The following is a 13,618-nucleotide window of genomic DNA, read 5'->3' as shown; positions in this document are numbered from 1 at the left end:
TGACTTAATTTCTATGTCCATACAAGTATTTGGGGAATCCTTACCTGGCACACCAGAGATTCCTGGCCTTCCAGACTGTCCCTTGGGACCAGGTAATCCTGTATTTCCCTGAAGACCTATTAATCCAGGTTCCCCGGGTTTTCCATAGGTTCCCGGGATACTCAAGCCAGGAGGGCCAAGTTTTCCTTTTGAACCTTGCAAACCTCTTCCTCCTAAGAAAAACGCATGACAGTGTAGTATAGTACATCTGTCTGGAAAATAAACCTTCCTCTACATTTTACCATGAGCATGAAACTCTTCTTGAACTAGCCCTGTTTGAGGGCTAAACATTAAATCTGTAAGACAACATAGGCATTCAGGAAATCTTTAGAGTTATGGGTTTGTTTGTTTTTTAAAGGGGAAAACAAAAAAGGCGAGAGTAGACAATTCTGTTCTTTCCCAGAAAAAGAAGAAAAACTCAAATATGAAAACCCCACCAATTCTGCATTCATCCTCTTAAAAAAAAAAAAAAAATTTAAAAACTTCATTTTGAGATCATATACAGGAGGACTGTGCTGGGTACCCCAGTGTGTTCTTTTAGACTGAGAATCATACACAGTATATGCACGTACCTTTGAGATCTTAAACTGGTTTTTATCTAGCTGAGCTCTTCCTCTGTTTTGTTTCTTTATCAATCACATTGCACCAAAGAATCTAAGTTCAGCCCCATATAGGAGACGTGATGGAAATATCCTTTTTCCTGTGGAATTTGTGCCACTTTGTGATTACTCTTTACATTATACAATGGAATCTGAGTTGTAATCCATTTTAATCAGTGCACATGTTTGCTCCCATCTGCAGAAAATGCATCTTTTAAATGGGCTCACATTTTCTCGCATACTATCCTATAACCAATATCCAGAAACAACTTCAGCTCCCTCAGGCCATTGGAAGGTAGAAACAAAACCCAGACCCACACAGCCAAATGGCACATTTGATTCAGAAGGTCCTACCTGGTGGGCCTGTAGCTCCCTGGCCACCTGGCAAACCTGGCAGGCCAATAAGACATTCAGCAGGTTTCCCTGGAAAACCTGGATCTCCAGGAACTCCAGGTGAGCCACGATCTCCTAAAAGAAAGGAGACTGGATTCAAAATGATTTAAGTAGAATTTTCAAGCTTTGAGTGAGCACTGTTTGAGTTGGCTTCCCTTTCCCTAAAATAACTTGCTGTGCTCCTTGAGTGTGTTTGACAACAGTACCTCTTAGGCCATCATCACCATCATGTCCAGCACTCCCTGGTAGGCCTGGAAGTCCTGGAAATCCAGTATCACCTTTTGAGCCAGGAATGCCACGACCTCCTGGTGAACCCAGTCTACCTGGCTCTCCAGGAATAACCACGCCTGGGTCACCCTGCAACACAGAGAGAAATGTAAACGATCCACTATGTTTTGCTAAATTTGCCAAAATATTTTCTCCACTGTGTGATCAATTAACTTCTTTCACAATGTAATTTTTAACGGCTCCAATTCAGCAGATCAATTGGATGTTCCCTATTGACCAGTTGCAAGTTCCATACCAGAGGAGTAATTCGTCTAGACAGCTTTTGAATTTTGTCTCCTAACTCTAAGAAATTGCTACCGAGCAATGCAAGACACAATTCCCTCCATTTGGCCTTAACTGCTTTATGATGCTTGCTGTAGCTGTGAAAAACTTTGGACCAGTATCTGAAAATTTGGTTGCAGTTTGTGCAAATACAACTTTTCCTTTATTTTTATATGGTAGTCATATTTTTATCAAAATCTTTATTTAAATAATCAAGGTCAGCAACCAGATATGTATTGGAATACTCAAAGTTAGTTACTGGGTTTTTTTAAATCATTCTTCTGAACATTGTTTTCCATGAAGACTGGTTTTATCACAAATGTCCCAAGTCTATTCCCTGAATGGAAAGTTTGAATTAGTTTTTTCTCAGCTGACTGAACTGCTGGTTGTGTTGAATACTAGCTTTGAGTACCAGCAAATCAATATGTTCATAAAGCAGGTCAGTAGAGCTGAGCTTATACCAGTCACTGATGATATATTTGAACCAAAAAGGCCACTCCACATCCAGTTGTTCTTAAAAAAAAAAAAAAAGAAATCCACAACCTTAAACCCCACACTTTGTTGTGTCAAAAAGCATGCAAAAGAATGACATGCTAGCACACAAAAAAAAAAGAAATGTCACTTTTTCAAAACAATTAGCTGCTATTATTTTGTCCAAATTTGAATTCTGATTACAGAGTAGCCAAGAATTCTATATTTACATATGCCATCAGTACGTTAGCTTCTGTTAATCAGCAAGAGTGGCTGCAGTATTACCTCCAACCTACTTGCTTTTTGCTTTGACAGAGCACTTGCCGTAATTAAATGCAAACTTACTTGTCACTGACCTCCATCAAATGCATGCTTAATTGCAACTTCTGAATAGCCATCTTTTCAGAAGCTGTGGCCTCAATTTTTCGCTGTAAGCAATGCAATATCCTCCTACTGCTCTGAAAATTGCAGTACCAAAACATCCCAGACACTTGGGAGTTCTGAAATCCTGTATCTGAATTTAAAATTTTGGCTTGAGCCCCTTTTTATATAAAGAATTTAATTTCATAGTTTGTGCATCACTGGTTAGGAAATATAGGAACTCCTATATTCCTTACACTTCTTAATTTATTTGCTCAGTGTCACATTTAATGAATGAGACTTATGGAAAAGTCTGTGCTGTATTTCTAACCAAACCTTTTCTCCTGGTTGTCCTAGGTTTCCAGCTCGGCCTGGATCTCCGATCTTTCCTTCACAACCTGGTGACCCTCTGCCTCCTGCAAGTCCTTTATTTCCTGCAAAAGGAAATAAACGGCAGTACAGATGTGACTGTTATCACCATATTTTACAAATGGGTATTTGTATGGATGCAGTTAGGAGCTTCTGTACTAAAGTAGCTTACATGAGCTGAAGACAGTATCTTGATTTCAGAGCTGATGTGACACACCGCATCTTGTTCCTTACATATTCACTCGATGTTCACTGTAACACTGCTTAGTTACTTGCTTTAAAATCAGTTATTTAACATGGATTTTTTTTTTTTTTTTAAGTGAAGCTGTTCCGATGTCAGTTCCCTACTGTTTGCTTTGACAAGCAGCTTGGTTGTAGCAGTATCAGAACTTACTCCCCTTGTCATGACAGGATTCTGAGAATTTCTTAATATTTCTAGTGTCCAAAGGGGAGTATGGCTTCGCATGAGGAATGGCCAAATTCGCATTATTCAAAATACTTTCTATTACCTGCAGATTAGAGCAGGTATTGCATTGTACATAACTAAAATTGATTAAAAACGAAGTACTGAAACTTATACAGCTCTGTCTCCGTAACACATATCCAGGTAAAGAGAATCCATCTGAAGTAAATGTGGCGCTCAGATGGGCTGCACCTATTTGGGAAGTATTCCAGGAAGCATCAGTGTCTCTTAAAATACTTTCCTACTGCTAGCTTTTGTACTTGATTCTCTGAAATATTTAAAAATATTTCAAAATTGCAATTTATAAGCCCTAAGGCGGTAAATTACCAGAATGCTAAAAACACTTCCCTTTATGACTAATGTTCACTGATACTTTTTAAAAAATATATTGATTGGTTTTAATGACGACTGAAAAAAAAAAAAGAATATATTAGATTACATTTTGTTTTGCTTTTTTTGAAAATCAAAAAGCGTATTTTACCTTTTGGACCTGGGTTTCCAGGAAACCCAAGCCCTGGAAAGCCTGTGTCACCTGTTGGGCCTGGATGTCCTGAATCACCTTGCTGGCCTCTTGCTCCAGCTCTACCTGTGCAAAGAAAATAAGTAAACTGTGATGTATCTTACCACAGAACATCAACTTGTAAGATTAGGTGCTATACAGTTTGTCATTATTAACTAGGACACCACTGTAGATTATATTAGAATTTAGACACTAGTTGTCCTGCAGAGCAGATTTTCACAGTTAAAATGCTAAATTGTGTTCACAGTATCAAAGCAGGCACAAGCCTGTGAATCAAGTTTTTATGCAATCTCTCCAAATTCCAGAATTCTAGGAACAACTATGTGCAGATACAAATCTTCCACTTGTTGAGAAGATACAAACACATACTATACGGGTGAGGCTTGGAACAGAAGCAGCTATAAGAACAGAAACTACCATAAAGCTGCCAAGAAATCTTCCTATGCTATTCAGGGCAGCTTTAAGGACTATTGTTCTACAAAACCAAAGCAAAGATGCCTTACAGTTAGCCTGAATGTCACTTACTGTCCTTCAGCGCATTCAAAAATTACGCAAAAATTTAAAACACCAGCAACCAAAAAAATCCCACCTAGAACCCAAGCCCAAAACCCACCCAAAAAAGGAAACTCACATTCTTAATATCTTAGAACAATGGTTAGTAACAGTCACATCAAAAAGGAACCGGGAAACCTAGTAATACGGTTACTTTTTTTGACTGTGCCCCTGCGAAGGCTGAGAAGGGCCAAGGGCTTCGGGAAGAATGCTTTAACCTATTTTTTTCCTTTTTTTTTTTTGAAGGCAGTCCCAGCATAATTTTGGATATGCTTTTGTCAAGATTATGCCAGAGGTGCCTTTCTGAATACTACAAGCTGCACCATATGCACCAGATGTTTCTGGTTCTTGGAGGAACCAAGCCATAGCATAGGACTGCTTGGAGTCTCTGCCATACTGCACACCATGGACGTGGCCCTTTGTGCCCTTCCCTTAGTTTTCTTGAAAGGGAATGTTACAGCTAATTCCATAGTTTCTGTACCACAGAAATCCTTTTTACAGTTATTTCAAAGTAAGCCAACGGCTTTATCTGGCCAGAGCTGGGAGAGAAATCCCAATCAGATTATCTCTGATTTTTAGCGTATTTAGTGCAGATGTACTCACCAGGCACTCCTGGGGGTCCAGGTAAACCATCTGGTCCTTGAGGTCCTGGCAATGCAGGTAATGGAGTTATCCTACTGGTCTCTCCTTTCAGACCTTCAGCAAATACATAATCAAAGATTACAAAGCCTTATAGTTTGACAATATGTAATCTTAAACATTAAATATATTAGTGATCAATCTACTCGGTTAAAAACGCAGTCGTCTACAGTTTCCATATTTCTGAAACTCCAACAGGCTTTGAAAAGCCTTCAGATCCTGGCTTCATAAAGCAAAAGAATTTTATTGACACCAAGTCCACCTGCAGTCTTCCTCAGCTCTCCTGCAGTCTAGTGGAGACTCAGAAAAGGAAGCACAAAGTCAGCACGAAAATGATGCAATTGAGAAATGCTTAATCTGCACCTCCATTTCAGAGATTTAATGGGTATTCTCTTTAAGAAACATTGACTATATCTGCCATCCAGCTTTGTGTTCTTACAGATTATGCTGGCCTATAAACATACCAGTATATGTTTCCAGCACTCAAAAATCATTAAGTCCTTCATATTTTCACCTAATTACTTAGCTCACACTAATGATGATGACTGGATGCATATTTAAAGACTTTTTTTTTTTTTTTCCCCCACGATGAAGACAGTCAAGCACTGGAACAAGTTGCCCAGAGATGATGTGCTGTCTTTGTCCTTGGAGGTTTTCAAGGTCCAACTGGATAATGCCTTCAGTAACTTGGTCTGAGCTCATAGCTGACCCCGCTCTGAGGAATTTGGACTAAAGACCTCATAGGGTTACTTCCAACCTCAATTATCTGACGACCCTTTTGCTATTAGCTCCAGTGGGACCAAAGTTGGAACAACACTGTGTAAATCGTATCGCAAGAAAAACTTCTTATGTTTCATATGTTATGTCTTTGACTTCGATATGTCTTTTACTGCAATTTCAACCAAGTACTCTTTAAGACAGGTAAACCATGTTAAAATAGGAAGGTACAAACCAGCTTCTCCAGGTAATCCAGGTGGACCAGGTATTCCTTTAGAGCCTTTGAAGCCTCTTATTCCTTGTGGTCCATATCCTGGCAATCCAGGAAGCCCCATCTCTCCAGGAAGACCAAGACTACCGGGCAATCCAGGGAGTCCTCTATCTCCTTTTGAACCAGCCAATCCCTATTAATGATTACATGTGTGTATACCAAGCATTACCTGCTTTCTGCACCAGCTTTCATAATAAAATGCCCAATTCTCTGTCTGACTATAATCTTGCATTGCTTCAGTAATACAGTAGCTCGGCTAATTTAAGAGGAATTTTTCCTCTGATTTACTTAGGATTAAAAGAATATAAATTTTAATATCAATGGTTACAAATAGAGGGCTATTAAGAGTGAAATAGCAGAAATAAATACAACAGCTTGATTTTTCAATCGCTGTGGCATTACACTGTACACTTTTTTTCTTCTTAAAACAGGTTTGGTAAAAAAATCAAAACACCTCAGAGCTCTGATTCTCCTTGAATACCACAGAGTCAGGTTTAGAGATAGTTATATCTGAATCGCTTTAACAGTTTCTCAGCTGACACAACAGAACAGTTAACTGTTACTTTTTGTTGCTGCTGAACAAAGAGCTCTGCCTTATTGATTCTAGTTTTATGGTCAGTCCTCCCAAATTTCGTGGTTTCTCTCACCCCTGTCTGAAGGTTAACTCCTAAAGACTGAACAGGAACTATTTGAATTACTATTTCCTTCTAATCATTTTAAGTAGCCAGGAAAATTGTCGTTTGATTTTTTTCTGTTGTTGTTGTTTGTTTGTTTTAAATTTTATTCATCACAGGAATGCAAGATAATGCTCCAATATAAATATCCAAATTAACACCACAACAGACTGCTGAGGTTTTTCAGCAACATGTACCTACAGTAGTCTCAGCTCTCTCTGGTATTACATAAGAATATTTACCCTCATTCTTTCATGCATGTTGGTTATGCATATTGGTTGCTATAGTTGAGCATAGTACCTTAAGTCAGGTACTAAGTCAGCTAAAGTATCTGAGTAGATTAAAAAAAACCAAACTGTTGTACAAGATGTAAATACTAACTTAGTTTTTCATGAATTCTATATTAATTGCAAACAGTCCATACCCACCTTTTCACCTTTAGAGCCCTTGGATCCTTTAGAGCCAGGTCTTCCCAGAAATCCACTTGAACCTTTTCTTCCTTTGTCTCCCCTGGCCCCTGGATCTCCTCTCTCACCTTTTGGCCCTTCTGGATACACATATCCTGGCTCACCTTTTGATCCTTTATGTCCTTGATCTCCTCTAAAACCTGGAGGTCCCTGGAACAGAGCAATCAAAAGAATTTCAGTGCTAGACTTGTATCAGCTGTTTTCAGGCTTTCTTTTGTTTTAAAATTAAATACCTGAGAACTGTTCTCTTTATTCTCACCTTTATTCACTGTAACAGCACACATCAATGAACAGGGTTCTTTGGAGCTTTTTTGTTTTTTCTTTTTCTCTTGCCTTTACTCCATTTGGCCTGATTATCATTTCATTTAGGCTACTATAAGCAGGAATGATGCAGGACATTTAATGGATCAGACTGTTAGCTACCTGGCTGTGCTTTGGTGGCACAAAAAGAAGGACAGGAAAGTAACTTAAAATCTAAGTATAGATTTCTCCTACACATGGGAGTATCTCCCCAGGGACACTGTAACTGCCACAGTTAGCTGTATTCGTAGTTAACTTCTCCTCTCCCTTCTTTCCCCCTCATGGTAAAAAGCGGGTACTCTATCACAGCCAAAACCAGTACAAGCTGATAACACACTGGGCTCTAGTGATCTTGGGCTCATGGACTCTTGGAAGCCCTCTGCAAAAGCCTGTTAGTAGACTCATTCTGCACCTGTACAGCAACCACCACAATGAATACTTGTGCATGACTTTTTTTACTGGACAGCACCAACTGTAATTTCCCATAAATAATTACCACTACAGGCATAAGTCAGAACAACCAAATGGTATGTCTGTGGCAGCAGGTGTCAGCCTTCCTTCTTCATAATGTTTCCCAAGAGGGAATTGTCCTTTGCACCCCTGAAGAGGGTATTATGAGAAGGAAGTTTCTCTGCACAGCTGGGGCTTGAGCAAGTCCTGACTATGCTGGAAACAGAGGTAAGAAGTCTGATGAAGATCACAGCACAGAAAACTCTACATATGCTTTACAGACACTGCCATGATTATAGAATTACGAAGATGAGCGGTTAACTGTAAACTACCCATATCAGGCAGAAGCAGCAGCCTAGCCATCATGAAATGCAGCACAGATCAATCACACAGGTATTTACCTGCCTCAGTGCCTGGGCTGAACTTCTTGCTGCACTGAGCAAAACAGGCTCATGTAAAGCTAGGTCAGCCATACATTACAGTCTCTACCTAGGCCTCCCATGCAGGCACATTCATTACTAGAGAAAGAAAACTCTTGAGATCACACAGCATGACACTGCATGTAACAGCAATCATGAGGTTTCTTTGAAATAATTCTTGTGCAATCTGAAGAATAATCTGAAAAACCAAAGTCTTACTTGAGCTCCTGGAAACCCTGGTGCTCCTGGAGAACCTGGAGAACCTTTTGGACCTGTTGTTCCTTCTCTACCTGCAAAAGAAACAGCGTATTTTGTAAAGAAAAATGAAAACAAGGATATGGATTTTGACAAACTCTGATAATCACACCCAGCATTGAATGTTTCTGCTTGTTACATTGACTGCATCATCATAGACTGACATGGCTTCAGGCTACACCTAAGTCTATTAGCATTCTGACTACACCTCTTTTAGGGCTTGGGCTCATATCAGTGGATGGAGCTGCATCAGGCTCTCACACTCATCACAACCTTACCGCTAGTTCAAGGACTGCACGCTGCAGAGATGGCCATACCTAATTCTCACACTAAAAGCAAGATCATTGGCATTTCCTACTATCCTGTTAGAAACAACAAGATAATTTACCAGGCATGCCATCCTGGCCATGTGGCCCAGGAGAACCAGGACGACCAGGTATTCCTGGAATATAGCTGCAATCAGTACACACGCGAGCTTCATCACCTAGAATGAAAATAATTCATTAGTTGTTCCACAGCAAGTGATTCCCAAGCTTGACTAATGTGTTACATAGTTTGTTATAGAGGATGGCTAACACTTTTTGGCCAGGCAGCAGCAGGATCACGGCTTTAATTTTGTTGGAAGATCACTTCCAACGCAGTACAAAATTACCTGTGGTCAGACAGTGAATCAGAATTGATTGCATTTAATTGAAACTGCAGGAACATCCAGTTTAAATTCAAGTCTAGTTTTAGTAAACCATTTGGATACAGTCATTCTACTGATAAACCAAATTCTCTCAAAAGAAGAAAGGGACATTGGCTTCAAACTAGTGTAGCTCCGTAACAGCCTGGGTAACTTTAATTGCTAGCAAGTGGCAAAGAGATTCAGCAGCTCCTATGGTGAAATTCGCAGAGGGAACTTTCTCTCAGAGAACAACTTTTAGTGTTGAACATAACAACATGAAAACCCTACCAATCTGTAATAACTGTTTGTTCCAGTGAAGATCTAAACCCTGCTGCAGTGCTGTACAACGGGTGTGCAGCACTGGCACATTCACTGCTCTTTTAGCTGCTGTTTACTGTGAGGGGAGGAAGACATCTTGCTATACCTAATGAATTTTCTTAAATCTCTGAACTCAAACGGCCTAAGTGAATTCAAAACTTCATGAGAATCCGTGAAGATTACTGGATTGCACCATCTACTTCTGAGTGATAATTTTCTGAAACTGACCTTTCATGCCAATATCTCCTGGAGGTCCCGGAGGTCCTGTGCACCCTGGCTCTCCAGGAAGTCCTGGCAGGCCTGTTCGAAATGTTACTCTACCTGTTAATTGAATGAGCATGGTACCATTACATCAGAAGATTATTCAGACAATTCTCTAGTTGCTAAGAGAGAAAAAAGTTGCAGGGATGAGCTGGAAGACAGTATTATGATCTTTATGGGTCCCTTCCAACTTGAGATATTCTATGATTCTATGATTCATTTAAAAAAAGAGAAGTATCTGGACAAATACAAAACACCTGAAACTGGAAGTACTTGAGGATAAATATAGTAATGCCAAAGAAAATCTCAGCAGATTGTTCAATCCATCTGTCTAGGCTGTTAAAGCATAGTCCCTTCTGGGGAAAGTATTTCCATTTTATTTGAATCAACAGAAACATAATTATTTTTTTTTCCACCATGAATGGAAGGGAAACTTTTTTTTTAAATTCTAAATTATTAATGTTGCTCATTTATCTTTGACAGAATCATTCTAGGGTATTTACTATTAATTTGGAAAAACAGAACATGCATCAAGCTCTTCCTAAGGTAATACATTTAGGGGATAGATATGTTTTTCAAAGAGAGAGAAAAGAGAAGCACTACATTGGTATTAGTTCATAAAAACTTGTTTTGGCCATACCACATATAAAAGAAGCATGATGCTGTTGGTATTCCTAGTTAAAGAGGTATTCCTAGTTAATACATTTTCTGTAAGTTTTATGAACTGCTACTGCTTTATTTTCACACTGCCAGAACTTCAAACCTGCTCTAAAGCCCACTAAGACCTCTGGAGGCATGCAAGTGATTTCTCTAGCTTTCAGATTAGCCCCTTCTGAATTTAGTTTTACAGATTCACTACAGCTTTTGGAATAATTCATTTTAAGAACAGATTTTCTCTCGTTAGCCTTCCCTGGTTTTATGCAGCAGATTTTTATTGTCAGAGTTACACAAGAAGGTGAGAAATCTTTATACTGGGAAGTCATTGCATCTTCCCCGCAGAATCTCATTAGCACTGGAGCACAGACCTTTGCTACATATGTTTTCATGAATATCCTAAAACAAAATTTACAGAGAGACATTATATTCAGCCATATTACTCAAAATATACTCTGTAAGTAATGTATTTATATAATCTCATATATTAGATATGGAGATGACTCTGGATGTGTTCTTGTTCACTATATATTGAATACTGAAACGTCACCTGGTTCTCCTGGAGGACCTGGTAATCCAACAGAACCAGGTTTGCCAGTAATACCAGGTAGTCCTGGAGGGCCTACAACACACAAGCCAGTTTGTCCTTTCTCTCCTTTTATTCCTTTTGGCCCAGGAAATCCAGGGGGACCTCTCAGACCAGGTCTTGTCACACCTAACCAAAGAGGAAAAAATACAAAAAAGAAGTTAAAGAGGAAATGGAATTTCAAAGCAAAGTAAGTACTCAATAGGATAAGTGACAGACAAACATAGTGAGTTCATCCCACAAATCTTTTTTATCTTGTAATCTGTTAAATAATCACAATGAAAATGTAAAGACCTTTAAACATTTTCTTTAACCTCTCTTTAAATACTTGGCCCATCAAGGCTTTGGGGTGAGAATTTTTTACCACTCAGAGATATGTTTCTAGTCATCTGAAGTTAAATTTCACAAAGCTGATACAGTATAAGAGGCAGGAAAAACAATGTATTTTATTATTGGTACTACACATACCAATCATTACACATACCTGGTCTACCAGCATCTCCAGGAGGACCGTGTGGCCCTGCAAAAGCAATGTATTTTGAACTTGAGTTAGACCACTGTATACTCTGCAAAGTCACTACTCAATAATATTGACTGCAAACTTTGGGCTTCTGCATTTTAAGCTTATTTTATATTTTAAGAATTTGGGTTTGCCTGAGTAGGCATCTACTACTTATGCAACTGTTGCATACTGACAATTCTCACTGAAATCCAGCAAGATATGGATGTTTACAACAGGTAGGAATAGGACCCACCATATTTATCTTAGGTGAGGATGCACTCAGTTACTTGAGAACAACTTTACAGGCCTGCAAACTTACTTCTTTTTGCCACTATTATTTGCTCTAATAAATATACCACCTCTTACCAATGCATTTGGTAATTCTTTGCAAGGCTCAACTTTCCCATTGCCATCCCTTGGAAGTACGTAAGTAGATTTATAACAACAAAGTGTATTCACTGAATGCAACACAATCACTTGGATACATAAATATTCATAAAACCAGAACATCAAAACACATAAGGCAAGGACTTGCTAGATGAATATGAGATGTAGTCTACATCTGCTGCCTCAGAATTCAGCCCATAACTCCTTGTTATACTGTGATACAGCTCAAATAATAAATCAGTACATTTGAATTCTACATCATGGCCAAAATAAACAAACAAAAAAACCTTTCAGATCTTTATTATTTTGGAATGATAGGCAATAAAAATGTCAGGAGACAAACTATGAAAGCTACCAAAAAAAAAAAAAAAAAAAAAAAAGAGAGAGAGAGTAAAAGAGGCACATGACCTTTAACAGAATTACAGCCCTGGTGGTTTGTCTATGGTGTATACAAACAATGTGCTGATGCAGTAGTCCACTAAGGTCACAAGACAGGATGTCCGTGAGCTTAGGTGCTCAACTCAGCTATCTGCGCAAAGAAGTGTGCCAGCTTCATTATTTTTAAGAGGAAATACATCCATAAATCAAAGTCTTAAGATACATTTTAATTCTGCAATTAGCTGGAAGTAATTTAGAAATACTCTTGTAAAGGCAGACGCAGGTTGCTGGGTGCTCAGAAACCTAGCCTGCAACAAGCCCTTTGAGTGGACAGCTCATGCTAAAAGATTGTAGTTGTGATGTCCCACCCACCAGGCATGCCACGTTGACCTTTTGGTCCTGGAGGTCCAGGGGGTCCTTCATCTCCTTTTTCACCAACCACATAATCATAATACTCTGTCTTAAGAGAAAGATGGTAACAAAAGAGAATAATAAGAATGAAGAGAGAGGCACAATTATGATCTCATTCATAATTTTGATGTTGTGACACCATGAGACCTTTCTAATCACATGGTAATTACAAGCAGCCAGAAACGAAATCATAATTGTCATACACAGATAATGGCAAGAGACCCATACAAATAGATAGGGCAGGGATTTCAGCTCAATTCCTCAACTCCCAGACAACTCCTCTGCCTGCAGATGCAATTATACAGGCAAGGTGTAAGTTGGAGACCCAATCACAAATATTACAGTAGCATGAAATAGAAAATATTCTTGAAAGAAATCTCTAGGAATCACTTGGTCTTTTCCATTGGCTCAAACCAGCATCAGCTATATCACGACTACTCTTTTCAATAATCATACATGAAAACAGACAAAAATCAACTCTTAAATCACACACATATTAAAAAAGTCATTCCCGTAAAAATTAACACTTAATTTATTAACGTTTAATACTAAGATGTTTCAAAGTTTCTACAAATTACAGGCAAAATCAAAAGGCAATTTGCTGTAACTCTTTTTTTTCTTTTATAACTCCGAATGTTTGCTCTTTTCTGGATTATTTTGCATGGGTACCATTACTGACAAATCAGTATTAGAATAATTATTGTGCCTTGATATATAAACATCACACTGATTATTAATGAACCAATTTTAAAAGGAATAAAAAACTGCTTAAAATTAAATTCACCATTTTTACTTTTCTCTGTCAATACCACAAACAACTCACCTTTTTACAAAGTTCTTTCGTTTGAACAATTTGGGCAGAAGGTTTCCATTAGGTGCACACTAGCAAGGCAGCATGACTAGACAGAAATCGTACTCATAGCGTCTCTTGCTTTCTTTAAAAAGTC

At 38.6% G+C, this 13,618-nt stretch overlaps 1 protein-coding gene across 3 annotated transcripts in view; it reads right to left on the bottom strand.

Moving 5' to 3' along the window:
• Nucleotides 1-13,618, bottom strand: part of COL4A3 (collagen type IV alpha 3 chain) — a 65,915-nt gene that overhangs the window by 20,417 nt on the left and 31,880 nt on the right. For all 3 annotated transcript variants that reach the window (XM_074591699.1, XM_074591701.1, XM_074591700.1), the window contains exons 19-32: nt 12,633-12,720; nt 11,478-11,513; nt 10,958-11,122; nt 9,721-9,813; nt 8,896-8,991; nt 8,472-8,542; nt 7,045-7,233; nt 5,907-6,075; nt 4,919-5,011; nt 3,725-3,829; nt 2,748-2,845; nt 1,238-1,388; nt 993-1,106; nt 45-212 (exon numbers count right to left, since the gene is read on the bottom strand). In XM_074591699.1, coding sequence (XP_074447800.1) covers nt 45-212; nt 993-1,106; nt 1,238-1,388; nt 2,748-2,845; nt 3,725-3,829; nt 4,919-5,011; nt 5,907-6,075; nt 7,045-7,233; nt 8,472-8,542; nt 8,896-8,991; nt 9,721-9,813; nt 10,958-11,122; nt 11,478-11,513; nt 12,633-12,720 — 1,636 coding nt within the window. The remainder of the gene's footprint in view (nt 1-44; nt 213-992; nt 1,107-1,237; nt 1,389-2,747; nt 2,846-3,724; nt 3,830-4,918; nt 5,012-5,906; nt 6,076-7,044; nt 7,234-8,471; nt 8,543-8,895; nt 8,992-9,720; nt 9,814-10,957; nt 11,123-11,477; nt 11,514-12,632; nt 12,721-13,618) is intronic.

Source organism: Larus michahellis, chromosome 6, assembly GCF_964199755.1.
Source record: "Larus michahellis chromosome 6, bLarMic1.1, whole genome shotgun sequence".
NCBI classification, from domain to species: Eukaryota; Metazoa; Chordata; class Aves; order Charadriiformes; family Laridae; genus Larus; species Larus michahellis.
The sequence above is the reverse complement of the archived record's forward strand: the minus strand, read 5'-3'. Positions and strand labels throughout refer to the sequence as shown.